Consider the following 23,888-nt stretch of genomic DNA (forward strand, 5'->3'; position numbering starts at 1 on the left):
GTGACTCCAATGGTCTCCCTGAATTGCCCGGCTGTGACTCTCGGTGCTTTGACATTTGACAGTTTGGCTTTGACTCCTCACTCGGATCTGGGGAGATGGTTGAGGTTCATGGAGCTTTCCCATTGACAGCTTTGGCTCCAGTGGGGGTGCCTACAGTGTCCTGATCTCTCTCGGCATTCAAGGTGGTGGAGAGGGTTCTTTCTGCACCCAGAAGAGGCTCGACTCTACCTGCTTCGGATCCTGCCCCACCTTCATCAGCTTTTGTCCCTGAGACATCTACTCTGTCCCCTCCGGGACAGCCTGCCCAAAAGGACTTCCAGTCTACTTCCCATTTGGAAGCTCCAGAGCCCTCCGATACTTCCCCAGAGCACCCCACTGAGGAGATCCCTCAGAAGCACCAGTGTAAAAGGAGAGACTAAGATTCCCCTTTGGAATCCCTTACAGAGGAGACCAATCTTGATGAAGGGAAGAGTCCCCCAGATCACCACCCAAATCCTTTGCCAAAAGTGTGGTTGGTCTGCCAGAAGCCCTAACCCAGAGGAATAGGTGTTTCTGGAAGCCTTTGGGTCAGGTCGTTCTACTTCTTCTGTGTCCCCCTCTGAGGACCCCTTATTGACCTTGTGTCTCGCAGGGCATGGAAGGAACCAGGCATAGTGGAACCTATTCGCAAGCTGTCTGATAAGATCCTTAGCACCCCTTCTGACCGCCCACACTGGACTAAGGGAATTCCCTTTGATGCCATGGTGGTTGCAGCCACCACCAAGAAGAAGCTGGCCCATCAGAGCTCCACTGTCCATCCCCCCTAACAGGGGGTCTTGAGCTTTGGACAAGTTCAAAAAGTGGGTTTACGCTTCAGCGACCTTAGCATTGCAAGCACTGAGCTACTTGGCACATGTAGCTAGGTTACAGAAAGACTTAGTTAAGGAACTCTCTAGCTCTGTCCCAGGGTCCATGTCTGCCAAGGAAAAGAAGACCTTTTCCTCAAGAATGACCACTCTCCCCATCTATCTCCAATATGTCCATAAGGTTGATATCTCTTGCTGTACAGGGTGCCTCATGGGCAGCCGGATCTGGCATTGCTGTCAGACACCATGCCTGGATGCGGCTGTATGATTTTTCTGAAACCTATAACACGTCTTTTGTCAGTGCTCCCTTCGATGATTGACACTTTTTGGTCCAACAGTTAAGGACACACTCTCCAAAAGCAAAAAGGTTGGAAAGACCTTGTCTGCTGTCGGGATATGCGTCTCTACTCCACAGTGGACCTTTTCCAGGAACCAGCATGGAGGTAAGAAGTTGTGGTTCTGTAAATTGCAAGGTCCTTTTCAGGATTCACAATGCGACCTTTCTCCTAGAGGCAGAGGGTAAATCGTTATAATAGCAGATGCCACCCTCATAGGAGAGGGGGTCAGATGAACCAAGGGTCTCGAGATTCTTTCTCAGACAGACCCAGTCAGTAATCCTGAGGGGATTGCCTGACTACTCTACTCCGGAGACAGTTGGGGGACATTTGTCTCTACACCCAACAGCCTGGGAAGCCATCACAAAAGATCATTGGATGTTAAAAATTATATCCAGAGGGTATTCTGTACCCTTTTTCCAAAAACCCTCACCAAGCAAACTCCTCCCCAATGTTCTACCCAATCAACGGGAGGCAACAGCTTTAGAGATTGCAAAGCTGCTCTCAAAAAGAGTCATCCAAAGTGTCCCTCCAGACCAATTTGGAAAAAGCATTTACTCCAAACTTTTTTAGTGCCCAAAAAGACTGAGGACCTCAGACCCTTTTTGGATCTCACCTCCATAAACAACTTGGTTGCCAACTCTAAGTTCTGAATGGTCACGATACAGTTCATTCTGCCTTTCTTGCAGAAGGACAGCTGGATGTGCTCTGGAGACCTTCAGGCTGCATACTATCACATCAGGATGAACATGAGAAGGTATCTCTGCTTCAGGCTTGGAGCCAGTCATCAATTTTGAGCATTGACCTTTGGTCTCACCACAACCCCCAGGGTGTTTACCAAATGCATGGCAGCCATAGCAGCTCACCTGAGACTGTGGGAATTCCAGGTGTTTTTTTACCTAGACGATTGGCTCCTAACTGCTCCCATCAGACATTGACTCCTTCAAGCCAAGAATACCTATTTCATCTAGCCTTGACCTTGGGCATCTCTGTCAATCTAAACAAGTCCCATCTTCATCCATTTCCAGTCATAGACTTTGTCAGAGCTCGTTTGGACACCACTCGATCTCTTTCCCTTCTAACCCCAGACAAGATTTCCAACCTGAGAGCTCATGTCAAACAGATAATGGACATTCCTTCCCCTCAAGCAAGTCTTGTCCTTCAGTCCTTGGGGTCCATGAAGGTGAGAATCACTCTGGTGCCATTAGCCTGCCTTCACATGAGAGTACTTCAGTAGTAGACCTTAGCCGTATAATGGTCTCTCCTTCACTATCCATTAAACAATCCAATCAAGATTTCACAAGCTTGCAAACAGTCTCTCATATGATGGATTCAATCTGACGATCTTGTCCAGGGCTGCCCATTCATCCTTCCTCCCCCCTCGACAACTGTGACCATGGACTCGTCCCAACTTGGGTGGAGGGGTATTATCTGGGACGGACGGTCCAAGGCACATAGTCCTCCCTAAAGACAAATTTGCATATAAACATTCTGGAGATGAAAGCGGTGTTTCTTGCATTGCAAGCCCTTCATTCCTCTCTTCCTATGGGAACTATTGCTTTTCAGACAGACAACATGTCAGTGCTCTGGTACATCAGCAAGCAAGGAGGAAACAGGTTTTATCCCTTGTGTCGGGAGGCCATAAGTTTGTGGTAATGGGCAATTTCTTCCAGCAACGCACATTCTGGCGAAATCAAACATCCTGGCAGACAGGCTCAGCAGGACCATTGTGATGCCTCATTAGTGGCGTCTCAATCCTTCAGTGGCAAATATGATCTTCCAGAGATGGGGGTCAACCTTGCTGCGACCTGTTCATGTTTCCCTCCTACATCAAATGCAGCAATTTTTTTGCCACAATCCCTCCTCAGGAACAGTCACTGAGAGATGCTCTAGTCCATGCTTGGCCCCCAGTCTACTCTATACCTTTCCTTCCTTTCTGTTCATTCCCAAATTTCTACAGAAAGCTCAGAGGCTGAAGTGTCACGTCATCCCTGTTGTCCCCTTTTGGCCCCATCAAGTGTGGTTCCACTTCCTTTGGTCTCACCGGGTTGTCCATTTCCAGACCTGTTGTCCCATCCCTCGGGACACTCTCATCCAGATCTTTTGAACCTGAAACCAACCGCTTGGTTTTTCCACTTCCAATGATGGCTAGAACTTTTGGTCATTCTTCCACAGTCTGAAAAATTTTTATTGCGGCACACAAACCATCCACTAGAAAGCTATGCAACAGTAAGTGGAAGTGGTTTTCCATCTGGACTCATCAGAATAAATGAGAACCTTTTCTGCTTCGGTTTCAGCTGTGTTGGACTTCTTGGCATATCTTTTTAGTAAAAGGACAAGTTTTTCTGTGGTGAAAATGCAATTGGTTGCCATTTCCAATTTTCACATAGGAGAATCCTTTCTCTTTAGCATCATCTAAATTGTGTAAGGCCTTCTTGAAAGGTACTTTTCTCCTATGTTCTCCTTTTAAGGATCCCGCTCTTCCATGGGACCTCACCTTGGTTTTACAGGCTTTAGTTTTGCCCCCCACCCCAAACCTTCAGCTAAGGTAAACTTAAAGTTTCTGACTTGGAAAACTATTTTCTTGGTGGCTATTACTTCATCCAAGAGAGTATCTGAGTTACAGGCTTTGTCTTGCAAGCCTCCATATCTGATTTTTCACAAGGCCAGAGTTCCTTTGCCTACTAATCTATGTTATGTTGTCCTATCTTGCCTTCATTCTTTGCTGGTTGGGTACAGAACCGAGAATCAGTTCCAACTCAACCTTATTCAAAAGTTTGAGAGCTTCCATCTGCTCGTGGCTATACCCTATCCTATGATGCTCTGGGAAGAATACCCAGATCTCGTTTGCCGCTAAACAAGATCGGGTGACTTCCATGCTGGCTCCTGGCTAAGTGGAATTTATTTTATATATCATTGTCCTATTTCTGCTCCTTTTGTTAAAAATTAGTAGTTGCTGTTCAACTTAGAGATATTTGTTACTGTTTTTTTTTGTCTAGTCCGCTACTGTTTGTTGGCTCTTGTTTAGGCCATCGTTTTTTTCTCTAGCCCCGTTATTGTTGAACTTTCCCTATACCGGCTTCCAAGCTCGTTTAATTTAGAGAGCTTGGTTACTCTCCCTCCTAAGGTAGCTCATTTAAGGTAGAGGGCTCCCTGGGGCCGTTTTTCCCTTTTTTTCCCTTATTAATGTTGTTGTCATCTATTTAGTAGGAGTAGTTCGTTCAAGTTGGAGAACTTCTCCTTCCCCTTTGCTTGCTTGTTTTTTTAAAGTTTACTTTAAAAAAGAAAAAAAAAGTCTAGTCGAGTTTTTTCTGGTTGTCTTAAATTCTGGTTTTGTGTGTGCGTTTAGAAACATGTCTAGAGATCCCAAGTAGTCGAAACCCTCGGGTTTCAAAAAAACGTGACAAGTGTAGCCAAAAGATGTTTCTGACAATGTGGCCATACCAGTTGCATTTACTGTTTGGGTGCCCTTCATTTGCAAGAGTCCTGTACATTTTGTCATGCCTTTAGCTCCGAGGTTTTAATGGAGCATAAGAACAAGTTTATTGTGAGAGGCCTATTAAAAACCCCCTTTACAGAGGCTTTAGAAGGGACTCAGAACACTAAACCTACAGAAAAATCCCATTCTTCAGGTCAGAAAAGTTGGGGCAAAGGACTTTGCCTTTGGCTTCATCCTTAGAGCCGCCTAAAATAATGGTTAAAGATTCTGTCTCGGAACCAAGGGCTCTTGATTCAGGAAAATCTCCCTCTTTGCCACCAGTTGTGGTTTCGGAGCCGATATAGTTCCAGTTTCAGAGCCAGTCCCCTGTATTGGAGCCGATATCTCCTAAACTGAGGTTTCCACTTCTGCAAACGGTGAGATCTCGTACGTTGTCTTTCCGATTCTCCAGAAGCTTATTGGATGATGATGTGGAGCAGGTGCTGATGAGATTCCTATGGACACCGGCGCTAGCTAAAATTCTGTCAACTCCAACCCAAAAGGAACAGGAGCTGACAACGGCCACTTCCCCTGATTTGGTTCCTCCTCCGACCCGATCCGGGTCTTCAGAGCAGGAGCACTTGGACCCAATAGGAGTGTAACCATCGGGACCGAGACCTCCTACAGGATCGTTGATTTCGACAACTGCGCCGACTTCCTCGGTTCCATCGGAATTTGAGGAGTCTAGGAGACAACGTTCTCCTGTCAGGTCTGGGGCGGAGAGTCAGATCAGACAGCTGTATGATCCAGTTCTACCTCTCTGGGCCTTGGTGTGGTTGAGCTCGGCTTCTACATCAGCAGGTTCAATCTTCTGGTTCTTCGCAGCTGGGGATCTCCTCGGAGCTGAGTGAGGGGGCTTTTGAGCTGATGGAGAGAGTGCTGTCACCTCAGACTGCTCCGCTGTCTGGTCCAAGTACTCTTCCCCAAAAGCACCAGTGTCAGTCTCATCCCCATTGCTCCCACCCAAGCACAGAGATCCTAAGCCCCAGGAGGCCACAGCGGGCAAAGCTATAATTTCCTAAATCTCTACAGATACCCCACCGAGGAGGTCCCTCGGAAGAGATTGTGCAAGAGGAAGCACCTGGACTCTCCAGAGGAGTCTGTCACCTCAGACACGGACCTCGATGTGTCAGAAGTGTCCCCACGGTCATCCACTGAAGAGGTCTCCTTTGCAGACATCCTGGAGATCCTTAAGCAGAGAGGTTGCTGAAAGCCCACCAACCATTCTGAGGATGAGTTGGTGCACCTGGAAGCTTTTGGTTCTCGCCCTTCCACCTCTTGGGTGTCTCCGCCTTTTGACCAGTTAATGAATGTAATGAGTCGAAATTCGTGAGGCTCTCCGGATTCAGTGGACCCTGTTTCTAGGAGGCCAAATAAGTTCATCACAGCGCCTATGGAAAAGGAGTTCCTGAGCAAAGGTGTCCCGGTAGATGCTATGGTGGTCGAGGCGGCCACAAAGAAGGAATTGTCAGAGACTTCCTCATCTGTTCATCCACCAAAGAGTCTTGAACGATGTACAGGTATGGAAAGTGTAGGTTTTCTTCAGTGGCATTTACTCTTCGATCGCTGAACTATCTGACCCATTTCACTAGAATACAGAGGAATCTCCTAAAGGAGCTAGGAGATACCCTTCAAGGTACTGTAGCTGCAGGGGTTTTGGATAAGGTTTCCTCCCAGCTCTGTACCTTAAACTCCATGATAAACTCCTCCATATGACTGATTTCTTATGCGGCTGATGGAGTGAGCAGGGCAGCGGGTACAGGAATTTCCTTAAGGAGACATTCCTGGATGCACTTATGCGACTTTGCAGAACCGTTCAAGTCTTCCTTTATTAATGCCCCCTTCGATGGCTTATCTTTGTTTGGGCCCAAAGTTAAAGAGACATTAATCAGGTGTGAACAGGAGGGAAAGACTCTGTTTGCTGTGGGAGTCTGTTTCTCTCTCCCCCTCTAGACCTTATCCCAAAGGTCAGAAGGGGGTGTGGTTCCATAAATCTCAAAGACCCTTCCCGGATGCACGTGATGATTCTTCCCCTAGGGGCAGAGGGGGAAGTAGCAATGGAAGATGCTGACCTCGTGGCAGAGGGGGTCCGCAAAACCAGGGTGACAGGGACTGCTTTCTTGGAAAACTCTTTCAGCGCTCCTGAGAGGAGGCCCATCTATCCGTCTCTGGAGGCAGTCGGGGGTCACTTGTCGTTGTACCCAAACACCTGGCTAAAAATTACAAAAGACAAATGGGTACAAACGATCATATCCAAAGGTTAATTCATACCCTTTTCCTCTTCCCCCATTAGACAAACAAGCAGTCCTAGATGTTCCACCCAGTCAAAGGGATTATGCAACTCTAGAAGTACAAAAGTTGCTAGAAAAAAAAGAGTCATCCAAAATGTCCCCACAGACCAAATTGGATCCGGAACTTACTCAAGGTTCTTTTTAGTTCCAAAGAAAACAGGGGACTGGAGCCCCATTCTGGATCTCAGCAGACTAAAGAAGTCTGTCAAGAAATCAAAGTTCCAGATGGTGACACTGCAGATGATATTCCCCTTTCTGGGTAAAGACGATTGGATGTGCTCGATAGATCACCAGGATGTATAATACCACATAAAAATGGACAGGCAATCCAGGAGACATTTGCACTTTCAGCTGGAAGCCAGTCATTACCAGTTTCGATGCCTGTCCTTTGGTCTCACTGCAGCCCCCAGAGTGTTCACCAAATGCATGGCAGTGGTTATGGCACACTTGAGGCATCTAGGATTCTGGGTGTTTCCATACCTTGATGACTGGCCCCTAACCACCACCACAAAACAACTACGAACGGAAGCAAGGGACAAAGCCATTCATCTGTGTTCTCAGATAGGCATTACAGTAAACTTTGAAAAATCTGCCTTGTTGCCATCACAGCATCTCATATTCATAGATGCAGATTTAGACACAAGAAGAATGTTGGCCAAACTTCCCCCAGAGAGGATTCAGACTTTGCATCTTCAAATCAAGAACCTTTTATCCAAACGGAAAGTACAGGCAAACACTGTTTTGAAGGTTCTGGACACCATGACAGCTGCAATAATTTTGGTACTTCTAGCTCGTCTACATATGAGACTTCTTCAATGGCTGCATTTTTCCCAGTGGTCCATGCAGGATCTACCCTTGTCTCACAAGATCATCATAACAGAATCCTGCAAAAAGGACCTGCGCTTATGGTTTCACTCAACTCAGTTGATCATATGCCGACTGTTTGTCTTCCCCCAACTAGTAGCCACGGTAACCACAGACGCTTCTCAGATGGGGGGGGGGGGGCATTATCTGGGAAAGACTGCCCAAGGTATTTGGCAGGAACACGAAAACCACTTGCATATCAATGTTCTAGAGATGAGAGTGGTGCTTTTCGCGTTGCAAGCATTCCATGACTCTCTTCCAATAGGAACAATTGCAATTCAGACAGACAACATGTCAATAGTGTGGTACATAAATAAACAAGGAGGAACCAAATCCTACCTCCTATGTGAGGAGGCACAGAGGGTATGGCAGTGGGCAGTCTCTTCCAACGCTTTCTGACAGCAAAGCACATCCCGTGGAAATCCAACATGATAGCGGACAAACTCAGCAGAGCTATTCTGATGTACCACGAGTAATTCCTAAAACAAGAAGTTGCGGAAGAGATCTTCCGTCAGTGGGGCCAGCCTTGCTGCGAACTCTTCGGCATGTCCATGAATGCCAAATGCAGCAGCTGCTTTGCCCTGATTCTCCCTCTGGGGCAGTCACCAAGGGATGCGCTTGTACACAATTGGCCCCCGGGACTCCTTTACTCTTTTCCATCTTTTCCCTTGATACTGAAAGTCCTTCAGAAAGGCAACACGTTGAGAAGCACAGTGATACTCATTGCACCATATTGGCCTCATCAGATTTGGTTCCCTTTTCTGTGGCCCCATCTCCAGGAGGAATTTTGGATTCTGGACCCATTTCCAGACCTTCTGACTCATTCGTCAGGGACATTCCACCCATCGATACAAACCCTAAAACTGACAGCTTGGCTGCTCCACTTCCACAAATAGCCAGGCTCCCTGATATCTCCCCGGCAGTTAGACATATATTGATTTTCACTCATAAGGCACCAACCAGGAAATTATACTCTAGCAAATGGATTTTCCAGCTGGTCTTCCAAAAACAACATTGATCCCTTTACTGCCCCTATCACATCAGTGTTTCTGGCAAAACTTTTTAATGAGGGTGCAGCAGCAGGTATAATTCGAGTTCAGTTAGCTGCTATATGAAACTATCATATTGGGGAAATGGGATTTAAAATCATATCACACAGGCTTTGCAAAGCATTCTTAAAGGGTACATTCCTACTTTGGCCTCCAGTGAAAGAGCCTCCAACGCCATCGGACCTAAATTTTGTTCTATCTCTATTGATTCTACCCTCGTTCGAACCTGCATCATCATGTGACATAAAGTTTTTGTCATGGAAGACAGCACTGTTGATGGCCATTACGTCTGCTAGGCGAGTGTCTGAACTTCAAGCTTTGTCTATACATCCTCCATACATAACGTTTCACAAAGATAGAGTTTCCTTATGGACTAACCTTTCCTTCCTACCAAAAGTGTGCTCTGAGGCCAACTTGAATCAATCCATTGACCTACCATTTTTTTCCCCCCAAACAGTGGCAACCAGGCAGAATATAAATTACACCAGTTGGACATGCATAGACAACTGCATTTCTACATTCATAGAACAAAAGATTTCAGAAAGTCAGACCAACTGGTTGTGTCCTTTTCAGACAAAAAGAAAGGGTTCCCAGTTTCACAGGTCACACTTTCTAAATGGCTCACAGACTGTATCACCTATACATACAATTCCCAGAACAGAGAACTCCCAGGGAAAGTGAAAGGCCATTCCACAAGGGCTATTGCAACTTCATCTGCCTTCCAGGCGAGGCTACCTATGGATTCCATTTGTGCAGCAGCAACATGTATAAGGCCTCATACTTTTATCACTCGTTGCAAAGTTGATTTAGCCTCCAGGAACAGGGGCTCTTTTGGGTCCACTTTTCTGAAGAGTATTGTCCCCTGAGCCACCCAAGAAAGAAGGTGCTAGGGATGCTGTCCCAACAAGGAAAGAATGAAGGTGAGATAGGAAACATAACTTTAAGAAGTTATCTACTCATCATAATGTTCGATGTTTGTTGTCCATCTCGCCTTCATTCTTGCATCCCACCCTCTTTCCCCACCTTCACTCCTGGAGGATTGGGTGGTTGTTTTTTCCTGAGAAATTGATTATAAAGTCTCTGAGTCTCTTCTTAGTTTTGTCTGGATATGTTGGCTTGTTTAGAGATAATGATTATGTTTTGTTTGCAAACAAGATCTGGGTAATCTTCCCAGAGCATCATGGGATAGGGTATAGCCACGAGCCGGTGGAAGCTCTCGAGCTTTTGAATAAGGCTGAGTTGGAACCGATTCTCAGTTCCGTACCCTACCCGCAAAGAATGATGAAGACGGGATGGACAACAAACATGGAACGTTATGGTGAGTACATGACTTCTTATTTTTGTCCAAGGTCGCTTCCAAGGCAAGCTGAAACCAAGTCGTCAATCTTCCTGTTTTCTTCCCAAATTTTCAAAACAAGGGAGAGTACCTGCTTCGTATGTTGGAGACTTCAACTACCCAAACATAGATTGGGTACATTATTCTAGCCCTAATACCCTAGCCCAAAGGTTCCTGGAATTCATAAATTCAAATGCACTGGAACAACTAGTCATCTCTCCCACTAGGGGAGATAATATAGTAGACCTGATCATCATGGGGACAAAATGCTCCACACCAGAAGTATACCCCTCACTAGTGAGATCTGACCACAAACTAATCACCCTGGATATACATATCCCACCTCCACCCCCAGCACAAAAGACCACAGTGAAAAACTTCTCAAAAGCAGACTTCACTCTTCTTAAGACTGAGATGGTATCCTTTAAGCCCACTGTGCCAGTGGATACCACATCCCACAATGCCGAATCCTTCACAAATGCTTTCTATGGACATCTCCAAGAATGCATGGATCATGCAATCCCAAATAAATCCAAGTCCCTCTCCACCAAAGGCAAGCGTCCTGTCTGGTGGACCTCAGCCATTAACAAATTGTACAACAAAAGAAGGAAGCTACTGCACGTCAGAGCAAAATCCCATAAAGGGAAGACATCTCTGGTCAACATTAGCAGAAAACTACGTTCTCTCATAAAAACATCCAAGGCCAACTTTGAGAGAAAAATCGCTAAGGACACTAAAGATAACCACAAAGCCTTCTTCAGCTATGTTAGAAACCTGGACGGAACGCTACAGATATGCTCAGAGTTAGTTCACAACAACAAAAAATACACTGAACCCACAGATATTGCCAACATTCTGGCTGACAGGTTCAGTGCAAATTTCTCCCCTCCCCCACCCCCAAAAGAAGAAATACTTATCCCAGCTGAATGTAATCTCCCTGTCATCTCAGATGTCCAAGTGAGAACCACCCTAAACAAAGCTAAAAACACAGCATCAATGGGACATGACGGTATCCCGGGTTGCGTGCTACGTGAACTCCAAGAGGAGCTAAACCCGCACATAAAAATGCTATTTAACCTTAGCCTTACTTCAGGATATGTACCTGAACACTGGCGTACGGCAACAGTGGTCCCACTCCACAAAGGGGGTACCTCTACAGACCCTGGGAACTGCCGCCCCATAACCTTAACCAGCCTGGTCTGCAAAGCTATGGAAAGAATCATTATGGAACTCATAAACAGAGACATAGGGGACCTACAGACACTTGACCCCACCCAGTTCAGCTTTGCAAAGGGCAGATCCTGCCTTTTGAACCTGGTTGATTTTTTCAAAACAGTCACTAGAGCCATTGATGAGGGCAAAGCAGTCCATATAGCCTACCTGGACTTGGCTAAGTCCTTCGACACAATACCCCACTCAGGCATCATAGATAAGCTCAACAGCTTAAGCGTGTAAACCCTTATGTCACTAGATGGGTTGCAAACTGGCTAAAGGACAGAACCCATAAAGTTAAAATCGCTGGAGCAATGTCAGACTCAAAGCCAGTCACAAGTGGAGTCCCACAGGGATCTGTCCTGGGACCCCTCTTGTTCGGCATTTATTTCTCAGATGTTAAAGCAAACATGGGAGGGTTGTGGCCGACAAAGTTCGCAGATGACTGCAAACTAGGCGCCATAGTCGATACACCAGCGGACACATACATCCTACAAAAAGGCCTCACAGAAACGGACAACTAGTGCCGGAGTCACGGCCTTAAACTAAATGCCAAAAAATGTATAGTCATCCCCTTTGGGAAAAACAAAGTACCCACAAATTATCACATAGTCAGCAACCCACTGAGTACGGAAAAAGTAATCAGAGACCTAGGGACCCAAGTCGACAGCGACCTCTCATTTGACAACCATGTTGCCAAAGTGGTTAGAAAAACATTCTACCTTGCACACCTCATCATGAAGGGATTCACATCCAGATCAAAGGATGTCATTGTACCCCTATATTCCTCCCTCATCAGACCCATGATTGAGTACAATGCCCCATTTGGTATGTACCTCACCCGGCATTTGCAACAGCTGGAGATACCACAAAAGTACCTCACCAAGAGGATCAAGGGTCTCCAACATATGTCTTATTCTGCCAGACTAAAGAAACTTCAGCTCTATTCAGTAGCATACCGCCTACTCAGAGGTGATCTCTGCCTGACGTACAAGGCCATGTCAAATCAGGATCTGATGGACATGCTCCACCTCAAAAAATCCAAATCCATCAGGACCACGAGAGCTAAAGACTTAAACCTTGGCACAAGTATGAATAGGACATGCTGGAGGGATAGATTCATAACCCAGAGGCTTCCCATGCTTTGGAACAGGATCCCAGTTTCTATTAGGCAGAGCCCCTCACTGACTCTCTTCAAGAGAAATCTTGATGGGTGGATGGGAGATTGTAAGTTTACCCCAGGGGTCACATCTGTGTCACTGCTAGACAGGGGCACAGTAAACTAACTCTATTACATAAGGGGACCTTCATTGTGTCACTACTAGACAGAGGCACATTATTCTAAATTTATTCTGTACATTTTTGTACCATTTCATGGGGTGGCAAAAGCCACTTCACTATGGCTAGGCTTACAAATGCCCCAGGGCAGATAGCCTAGTACTAAACTATGAAACTATATACATAGACAACTCCATTTCTGTTTAGAACGAAAATCTTCAGTAAATCTGACCAACTCTTCACATCCTTTTCCAAGTCCAGGTTGGGTAAACCAGTTTCCAAGGTTACCCTAGCTCACTGGATAACTATCAAATTTGCTTATTCCTCTAAGGGCATTTCCTTAACTAGCAAATTAAGGGCCATTCTGCTAGATTTGTTACTACTACTTCAGCCTTCTGGTTGAAACTTCCCATTGATGAAATTTGTGCAGCTTCCACTTGGTCAAAATCATCATACTTTTATTTCCCATTATAAACTGGACATTATTTCTAGGAACACGGCTTCCTTTGATTCTGCTTTGCACCAAAATATCTTTCCTTGAGGCCCTTCCAACTTATTTCAGTAGCTGGGAACTCTGGCCTATAGGTTGAAGAGCAAATGAAGGCAACAACGCCAGGTAAAGAAGTTATATACCTACCATAACATTCCATCTGTGTTGTTACCTTTCATTTGCTCTTCAGCCTTCCCTCCCGCCATCCCCCTGCCTTTTGAAGGACGTACATAAATTTTTCGGACAGATACTTCTGTTCTCCTTTGAGTTCCTGACATATCCCCTCTTGGCTAATTCCTTTAATTCTGCCTATTTTCTTATGCTTTACTTGTTTCATGATTATGTGATGTAATATGCTGCAGTATACTCGATCTGAGGGATTTGGAGAAGAGGAGCATCATGGATAGGGGAGGAGCTCCGATGTTGGATCCTTCAGCTTTGGTATGCGGCCGAGTCGAATCCGATGCTTGGATCTGAAACCCTTAGGTTGAAGAGCAAATGAGAAGTAGCAACACAGATGGAACATTATGGTAAGTACATAACTTCTTTGTATACTCACCATGACAAATCTGTTCCAGGCAAGTTCAAGGCCCACTGTACAATGACCTTGGCTTCTTCTATGGCTTTTTGGAAAGGTTTGGATTCTAGATGTATTCTAGTAGCTGCTACTTGGTCCTCTATACATACTTTTACAAAGCACTATAAGCTGGATTCCTTCTCTAGGTCCAGATCATGCTTTGCTAGGACCATTCTCCAGGAGCTCCTGGACCCTTTTCCTGCCACCTGCCAAATATAGTTAGCTATGGTAATCTACCCATATAGCTAAGGCTACTGGAGCAGTGATCATTCTGAAGAACATAGTACAGTTTCGTAAGTTGAACTTACCATAACAGTAGATGTTCCAGTGATCACTACTGTAGTCGCCACTCCCTCCATCCCCATTATTCTTGGGGCATTTTTTTATGCCAAGGTGTGGACATTTCATTTTTTGTTATTCGTAGCCTTGTCCTTTCAGAGCTCAGCCTCCCTTTGTCTGCTGACAGGAAAGTTGTGAAGGGTTATGCACCCACACTCATCTTTTAGTCAGTTCAGCTCAAGTTGCTTGAGAGTTTGGGTGTGTTGAAGGTGCCCTGAAACTTTAGAAGCTGTCCAGCTGTTTTACCCTTTGCAAGATGTAACCTGTATAGGTAAGGCTACTGCAGCATCATTTGAACATCTGCTGCTATGGTAAGTTCAACTTACAAAATTGTACTTTACACTGGGGTACGTTAGACCCAAAAATATTTATTTGATAACCCTGCAGTGATTTCCCTATCCAAAAATGCTTCTGCTAGACAAATTGCTAATGCTAACCCCATTCCCTCTGACAAGAATGTGAAATCTTTTGACATATTTAGGAAGAAAGTGTACTCTTCTGCCACTTTAACATTCATAATTTTATACTGACAGACTCATGTTAAAGTTATTACTCCCATCTATTGAGAATTCCCTTTTCTGAGGTGAATATTTATTTCAATGCCTTTGTCTGCTTTGCATGTACTTAAACATGCCTTAAAGTGTTCTTATGATGCTGCAAATACTGTCTCTGGAGCTGCTGCTCCTGGGTCAGCCCCAAGAAGATTTGCTTGGTAACGGTCTCAAAATCTTCATGAAGATATTAAAACTGAATTTTAAATTCTCCCCTGGACAAGTAACTTCTGTTTGGCCCTTTTGTAATTGAGGTGCTTAAAATGTTTGATGAAAGGGGAAAGTTTTTGCAGACTAGAGAGGCAAAGGATTTTATTTTCTCCCTCCTTTCCAAGGGATCCCTGCTTGCCCTATAATTTAATTTTCCCTGTTTCTTCCTCTTCTGGAATCATTATCTCATGGAGTCATAGACCCAGTTCCTGCAGACCAGATGGGCAAAGGATTTTATTCAAGGAATTTTCTGGTCCAGAGAGAGAAAAAGATTTGAAGACCTGTGCTAGACCTCTCCTCTCATGATGCATATGTGGACTGTATTTCAGGCCAGACATTAGCTCCCCAGCAAAGTTCTGCAGAATCTTAGGAAGCAACTCAGAATTTTTTTTATTTCTTCCCTTGAGATTCATGTTAAACTGTATTTTGAGCCCCAAGTCATTCTACTGTTTGCAGTACTTCAGTATGCTTCAGTACTTGCTGTGATGCACCACCGCAAATATCACCACAGTAATAGTCTTTGATTTTCCTCAACTGAAAGACTTGTTAAATTGCTTATTATTATTATTAACTCATCCTTTTAAAATAATTTATAACTAATATGATTTATTTTTTTGCAGGATGAAATGAGCCAGCTTTTCATTACCATTATTTGATTAATTTTATACATGAAATTACAGTAACATTATTTGATTAATTTTATATGTGAAATTGCAGTTTGCATGTCTTTAATGCTGACAATTTGTTAAGAATAACTGCTTAAAAATAACATTGACGTTACATTATTACACCTTCATAATTAATCTCAGCTTTGTATTTAATATTTTAAATTTACAGAACTCATGGAGACCTGTTGATGCTATTTATACTTTATTTTGCTTATAGAAAGGCTCTGTGTATCTGAGCAGACTTGTCTATCAAGTATTTATAAGAAATAAATGCTATAGTTAAGGCATGCTAAAACATATATGATTTTCATTTCCTGTTTTCTTTTTTTCTGCAGTGCCTTCCTGTATAACCGACCCGCTTGTGGCCCTGAAAATGTTCCTTATCAAATACCTAATTGTTTCACATGCCCAGAAGATTGTTATCAAAACCATAAAGCTATATATTTCAATCCTAAACAGGGATTATTCTTTTAGGGAGTTCAGTGATAACACAGTGTTACACTCTTTGTAAACATTATTAAATATAACAGCACAATGGCAACTTGCTTGAAATAACAAACTCAGTAAAATTCAGCCAAGCATATATTTTTGCAGTTTTGCTTATTTCCCAAAAGGTAACTTTTCAGTCAGAGAATGCCTGTGTTCAGAATGTAATAACTTCACTGTGGGTTTGCTAATGCTAAGGGTATCTAGATGATGTGTCTCATTGTGAGCCATAATGCTGATGAACAAAAACAGGAGAACAAAATATTAAAAATTGTTGTAAGCATTAAATGTGAAATGCAGCAACAAATTGTTTGAAATAAAGAACATTTAAAATTTTGTGGCATGCTTTACTGTGGTAATGTTTTGTAATTTTATTAATATATATGTACATTTATCACTCTTCCTCTTTATTCCTGTATATCTATGTATACGTATATAAACAAAAAAGATACTAGCAGTATGGAACTGGAGACGATGCACCCTTTTGTTGATTAAAAATAGAGACAGCTAGAACAATAGCTACATGAACGGGCACATGGGATATTAGCCTTTGAATGAAAAGGCAGTTTGTCAAAAAAAAAAAAAAAAGAGCCTGTATAGGTTATCAAAATTAGATGATCAAACATTACTGGTGTTTTCTTTGCAACATCGCAGGGCAGCAGGGATTGGGGAAATTGCCCTTTCCTCACTGTTGTGTGATTTCTGAATTGTTATATGTAATAGACAGGGGGTACAGAGAGACTTGTTGCATTGCAAAAAAAAAACATGCTTTGTAAACTTTTTTGTGTCTTTCAATGATTTGTGGTTTGAGCATTTTTGCTCAATCATTTATGATTCAAAGTTACAGCAGTGTGAATAAGTGCCATAAATCTGGGCACAGATATATCATTAACCCCCCCCATCTGTCTGTTTTGATCTATATATTTATAGCTAACTGTCTATATATGTAGATACATACATATTTTTTTATTTTATTTGTTAACCAGGTAAGCTTCTTAAACAAATAGTGACACACATATGCAGCTGGCCTTAGACACAGGCAGCTGCCTAGGACGCCACTCTGCCACGTCTACTTTTTTAACTGTTTTGCCCCAGTATTTTTCCCACTAAGTAAAATACGCTGCCCTTGCCACAGCACCCCTCCTAGAAGAAGTACAGTGCCCTATAAAGATATTACCATGCAGTTTAGTTTCTGGTCTTCAGCTTCATCCCACTTATGACCTAGACAATGAATCACAGTGCCTTTGAAGCCTCAAACGCTCTGTGATTTGTTTCCTATGTCGTGATGGGTAGGACCAAGCTGAAAGCCCTGAAATTTCAAATAGTAAAGGATTATGGCAACAAAATGTGGCAATCAGGGTACAAGCATTTACAGAACAGACTAGTTTGTAGCACATAAGGTGTTCATCATTATGATCGCTGCTGCAGTAGCCTTAGCTATATGGGTTATATTTTGCATAGGATATAACAGCTGGCAAGCTTTCAAAAATTCAGGGCACCTTCCACACACCCAAACTGAGCTGACTAAAAAGTCAGCTTTGGGTGCCAAGCCCTTCAGAGGTTTCCTACAGCTGAGAAGAGCACTGCTGTACAGGCTTTTAGGGATCGATGGTAAGCTAATGCTGTTCCACTGCTGGACAGATAAGTTCCCTTCAGGTAATAACCTTTCACATTCATTTTTTTTACTTCAGAAAACTTACTTTTCCTTATAAAGAAGCACTTTTTAAAGCCACACTGAAATAAACTGTTCCAAAGAGAACTCATGTGGCTGCAGCGAGTACTGTGAATCCTTCTGGGTCCGTTTTGGAGACTTTATGTAAAGAATGCGTTTTAATTGGTAAAAATGAGAAGTTGAATTTTGACTTTGAACACTTTATTGGGAATGAGTATAAACTGAATAAGGTTAATGGAATGCTGCAACAATCTGGGGCTGGAAAAGGGCTTCCAGGATACAATTCTTTAAAATACATGATTTTTATGATGACAAAGAAACTATATAAAATTAAACAATTTCAGATGGATGATGCTTGATGTTAAGTTGTCAAACTCGCCTTCATTCTTGCTGGATGGGTTTGGAGCCGATCCTCGGCTCCGACTCGGCACTTGCTAAGCTCGAGAACTCATTTTACCAGCTCGAGGCAACCCTATATCCCATGATGCAAGGCGTGACTACCCCAGATCTCGTTTGCCGCTTCGCGAAGAGGTCTCCTTTTTACCAGCTCAGGTAAAGTTTTCAATTTCTTCAGATTAGTCAGAGTTTTTCCCCTTATTTTCTATTTGTCCTTTATTGGGTATATTTTTTATACTTATACTTGTCTCCTACCCTATATTCCCTTCCTTTAGGTTAGGATTTATTTCCTTCAGGCCTTAAGCCTCCCCCTCAGTTAATTCCTGTCAGGTTGTGTGTGTGTGTTTTTTGGGGATTAACTGTGTGACTGTTGTGTGTCTGTCTGTTTCTTGGACATTATTATGTCTAAAGAGGTAAAGGTCTCAGGCTTCAAGAAGTGTGACTCGTGCTGTCAGAAAATGTCTCTGACAGACGGTCACACTTCTTGTGTATTGCCTGGGGCCTTTACACCTGCAGGACTCCTGTGCCATTTGTCACTCCTTTAGCCAGAGAGTCCTGCAGGAACGAAGAAATAAATTAATTCTTCATGGCTTGTTAAAGCCTGAGGGTTCTCCGACCAAGGTTGGGTCGGTTAAACCCTCTAAGCCATCTAGAGCCCAGGCTGTAGTTTCTAAGCCTTCGGCTGTGGCTCCGACTCCTTCGGAGTCGAGATCGGCAACAGCTGGAGCCGATCTTTCTTCTTTGGAGATTGTTGTGTCGGCTCTGTCCGGCTCCGACACACAAAAACCTATTACTTTGTCGGCTCCAGCCGGAGCCGACGTGTCTTTATCCAGTATTGGAGCCGACAAGTCTTCGGCTCCATCTGGAGCCGAGGGGTCATCGGCTCCGTTGGCTCCATCCAGGAAGAGATCTCGGTCTCCTTCCTTGGAGTCGATTCGTTCGGCACCGGGATCTCCTCTTTTGTCGGAGCGGAGCCATCGGAGCCGATCTTCAAGATCTTCCAGGCTATCAGATCACGATTTAGAGAGGGTGGTAAGCAGACTGTTGAAGTCACAGGCACTAGCCCAAATGCTCCATAGCCCATCTCAACAGACGTCTGCTATTTCTCTTCCCCCCGAACTTCCTCCTCCGACTCTCCTTCAGAGTTCGGAGCCGGAGCTTCTCGCAACGGTGACCGTGGGTGCGCCGGAGCAGATACTTCCCCTTTCGGCTCCGATCTCCTCCATGAGACCTTCGTTGGAGGGATCCGGTCGTCGAGTCTCCCTTGTCGGCTCCGAGGGGGCGAGTGGCATCGGACCCTTGTCCTACCCTGCTCTCCCTCTTGGAGCTTCGGCAGTGGTGAGCTCGGCACCGACATAGGCTTCGGAGCCTTCTCTTTCGGTGGGGCCGGGGATTCCTGTTTCTTTGGGGCGGGAGTCTTCTGGCCTCCCTGGGAGAGGAGCCTTTGAGGTGATGAGGAGTGTCCTAGCCCCTGAGCTAGGTCAATGGTCTATTCCTTTAGCTCCTCCATCATCGGTGCCTGTTGATGTCTCTTGCCAGTCTCTTGCTCCCGGACCCAGAGATCCATCGCCCCAGGTTTCCCCATTGGGAATAACTTCCTCTTCCAAGGTTTCTCCTGATCCTGCAGCAGAACCCCCGCGTAAGAGGACGTGTAAGAGGAAGCACACAGACTCCCCTGAGTCTACTACATCAGATACCGACTTAGATGAGTCGGAGGGTTCCCCACGGTCCCCCTCTGAGGATGTCTCCTTTTCAGACATCCTGGAACTCCTTAAGCAGAGGGGGAACTGGCCTTCCATTAACCCCTCCGAGGATGAGTCGGTATACCTGGAGGCTTTCGGATCTCGACCCTCCACCTCCTGGGTGTCTCCGCCTTTCGACCCACTCATGCAAGTAGTGGCTCGTAAGGTGTGGGCAGCCCCGGATTCTGTGTAACCAGTTCCTAGGAGGCCCTCCAAATTCATTACAGCCCCTGGAGACAAACAGTTTCTTTCTAAGGGCATTCCTGTTCATGCTATGGTGGTGGCGGCGGCCACCAAGAAGGAACTTGCTGATCCTTCGGTACCTGTCCATCCTCCTAATAAGGATTCTAGGACCATGGACAGGTACGGCAAGTGGATGTTTTCTTCAGCGACCTTTGCTATGCGTTCGCTGAACTACCTTTGTCACTTTACCAGACTTCAGAGAGACATTCTCAAGGAACTAGGTGAAGTGGTTCAGGATCCTTCAGCCACTGGGGCTCAGGAAAAGATTGCCTCACAGCTAGGAATCCTCAATTCTTTGACTAACTCCTCCATGCGGCTCATTTCTTATGCAGCCGATGGGGCGAGTAGGGCCGCAGGCACAGCAGTGGCACTTAGGCGTCAGGCCTGGATGCGGCTTTGTAATTTTGCAGACCCTTTTAAGGCGTCCTTCACCAATACCCCCTTTGACGGTTCGGCTTTGTTCGGGCCTCAGGTGAAGGATACATTGACCAGGTGTGAGCAAGACCCTTTCTGCCGTAGGAGTCCATTTCTCCACCCCTTCAAGACCCTATCCAAAGGGTCAGAAGGGAGGGAAAATGTGGTTCCGTAAATCTCAAGGAGTCACGCCAGACACACGTGGTCAGTTTACCCCCAGAGGCAGAGGGGGTAATAATAATAGGTGCCGCCCTAGGGGCAGAGGGGGTCCGCAGAATCAGGGTAGCAGGGAGACTCTCCCTGATAAACCCTTCCAGCATCCCTGAGGTGTTGCCCGACTGCCCACCCTTGGAGGCAGTCGGGGGAAGATTGTCGCTGTACCCAATAGCCTGGCATTCCCTCTCTCAAGACAAATGGGTACAGTCGATCATATCCGAGGGCTACAATATCCCTTTCGAGAGGTATCCCGTTCCTCATCATTCCCTTCCAGACGTCTCGCCCAGTCTAAGGGAATTGGCAAAACAGGAGGTATCAAAACTCCTAGCAAAAAGAGCCATCCAAAGAGTGCCAGCAGACCAAGTAGGATCCGGCACCTACTCAAGATTCTTTTTGGTCCCCAAAAGGACGGGAGATTGGAGACCAATTTTAGACCTCAGCAAGCTAAAGTTTGTCAAGAAGGCAAGGTTCCGGATGGTCACACTTCAGTCCATTCTACCCTTTTTGGGCAAGGACAACTGGATGTGCTCAATAGACCTTCAGGATGTGTACTATCATATAAAGATTCACAGGCGCTCCAGAAGGTTTCTCTGCTTTCGGCTGGGGTCCAGTCATTTTCAGTTCAGAGCTCTACCCTTTGGCCTCACTACAGCCCCCAGAGTGTTTACCAAATGCATGTCAGTGGTTACGGCTCATCTGAGACGTCAAGGATTCCAGGTGTTTCCGTATCTAGACGACTGGCTCCTCTCCGCCACCACCAGGCATCAACTTCTCAAGGCCAGAGACCACACTCTGCAAACCTGCAAGCAATTGGGGATTTCAATAAATTTTGAAAAATCTTCTCTGTTGCCTTGCCAATCTATTACCTTTATAGGCGCAGAATTAGACACTGTCAGCATGTCAGCCAGACTCACAGAACGAAGAATTCTGGACATTCAGAAGTATGTTCAAATCATATTACTCAGCAAGAAGATCAGAGCCAAATTTGTCCTGAAGGTTCTGGGTCTTATGGCTGCGGCCATTGTTCTTCTGCCATTAGCCCGCTTCCACATGCGTCTTCTGCAGTGGATGTTGTTCGCTCAATGGTCATTCCAGCAACTCCCCATGAGTCATGAGATTTTTGTCACGCAGTCGTGCAAGAGTCATCTAACCTGGTGGATGTCTTCTCCTCTGCTCCATCAGGGCCGACTGTTTCTTCCCCCAGTTCCAGTTGCCACAGTCACTACGGATGCCTCTCTGATCGGGTGGGGGGGGCATTATCAGGGCAGGATGGTCCATGGGACTTGGCAACCCATAGAATACCATCTGCACATAAATGTCCTAGAGATGAGAGCAGTGCTTTTAACGTTGCAAGCCCTCAGCGACTTTCTTCCCTTAGGGACTATTGCAGTTCAGACGGACAACATGTCTGTAGTCTGGTATATCAACAAGCAGGGCGGCACCAGATCCTACCCACTGTGTCGAGAAGCTCTCCGACTTTGGCAATGGGCGATCTCCTCTGATAGCAACGCATATCCCCGGGAGATCCAACCTCTTAGCGGACAGACTGAGCAGAGCTATTCTCATGCCACACGAGTGGTCTCTCAAGCAATCGGTAGTGGACGAGATATTTCAGAAGTGGGGCTTCCCTTCCTGCGACCTTTTTGCTACACCCCAAAACAGCAAATGCCCGGACTTCACCCTTTTTCCTCTACCAGGCCATTCCCCGAGAGACTCTCTAACCCAGGATTGGCCCCGGGGACTTCTGTATGCCTTTCCTCCTTTTCCACTGATACCACAAGTTATTCAGAAAGCTACCATATTGAGAGCCAAGTTGATCCTCATTGCCCCTTACTGGCCTCAACAAATTTGGTTTCCGTCCCTGCGTTGTCATCTCCTGGCGCAGCCTTGGCATCTGGACCCAGTTCCAGACCTTCTGACCCACCAGTCGGGTCAACCGCACCGGGCCATTCGTTCTCTCAACCTCACTGCTTGGTTGCTCCACTTCCTTCCTTAGCCAGGCTTCCTATGATCTCTAACCCGTTAGGATATCATAGTAGCTTCTCTTAAGTCCTCCACCAGAAAGATTTATGCTAGTAAGTGGAAACGCTTTTCTTTCTGGGCAAAGTCTAAACACTTAGATCCCTTTACTGCTCCAGTGCATTCAGTTCTGGATTTCTTAGCAGAGATTTTTCAATCAGGGTCTTCTGCTTCTACAGTTAAAGTCCAATTGGCAGCAATCTCTAATTTTCATGTTGGTTTAGCAGATCAAAACATAATGTCCCACAAACTTTGCAAAGCCTTTCTCAGAGGTATATTTCTCCTAAAGCCTCCAATCAGAGATCCCCCTCCGCAGTGGGATTTGAACTTAATGCTGGCATCCTTGATTCTACCCCCCTTCGAACTGGCTGCTACATGCTCCTTAAAGTTTCTTTCCTGGAAAACAATTTTCTTGGTGGCTGTTACTTCAGCTAGAAGGGTTTCTGAACTTCAAGCCCTTTGTGTCCGTTCCCCTTACTTGGTTTTTCACAAAGATAGGGTATCTTTAAGACCTAATCCATCTTTTTTGCCCAAAGTTGCTTCCCAGACGAATCTTAACCAATCTATTGATTTGCCAGTTTTTTTCCCTAATTATTCAGACAAAGCTGAACAAAACCTTCATTGCTTAGATGTCCATCGTCAACTCAGATATTATTTGGACAGAACTAAACAATTCAGAAAATCTGATCAACTATTCCTTTCTTATGCAGAGAATAGAAGAGGTCTCCCATTCTCTAAAGTGACCTTATCCAGATGGCTGTCTTCTATCATTTCTTATGTTTATCATCTTAGAGGCAAGCAACTGTCCTCAAAACCAAAAGCACATTCTACCAGGAGCCTATCCACAACCACAGCTTTTCAGGATAGGCTACCTATTGACACCATTTGTGCAGCAGCCACTTGGGCCACTCCTCACACCTTTGTCTCTCATTACAAATTGGACTTGGCCTCCAGGGACAGGGCTAGGTTTGGTTCCACAGTTCTCAAGAGTCTGTTCCATTGAGCCACTCAGGATAGAGGTGCTAGGGACGCGGTCCCATCCAGAAAGAATGAAGGCGAGTTTGACAACTTAACATTTAGAAGTTATGTACATACCATAACGTTCCATGTTAGTTGTCTTCTCTCGCCTTCTTTCTTGCGTCCCTCCCTCCTTCCCCCTGGCCTGGACTGATCTTGA

The 23,888-nt window shown here is 45.1% G+C and overlaps 1 protein-coding gene across 2 annotated transcripts in view; it reads left to right on the forward strand.

Moving 5' to 3' along the window:
- Nucleotides 1-16,345, forward strand: part of SOX30 (SRY-box transcription factor 30) — a 1,614,116-nt gene extending 1,597,771 nt beyond the window's left edge. For both annotated transcript variants that reach the window (XM_044069331.1, XM_044069330.1), the window contains one exon: nt 15,859-16,345. In XM_044069331.1, coding sequence (XP_043925266.1) covers nt 15,859-16,034 — 176 coding nt within the window. In that variant the 3' untranslated portion in view covers nt 16,035-16,345. The remainder of the gene's footprint in view (nt 1-15,858) is intronic.
- Nucleotides 16,346-23,888: the final 7,543 nt, after the last annotated feature.

Source organism: Protopterus annectens, chromosome 4.part0 (assembly GCF_019279795.1).
Source record: "Protopterus annectens isolate FY-2018-M chromosome 4.part0, PAN1.0, whole genome shotgun sequence".
Classification (NCBI taxonomy): Eukaryota; Metazoa; Chordata; order Ceratodontiformes; family Protopteridae; genus Protopterus; species Protopterus annectens.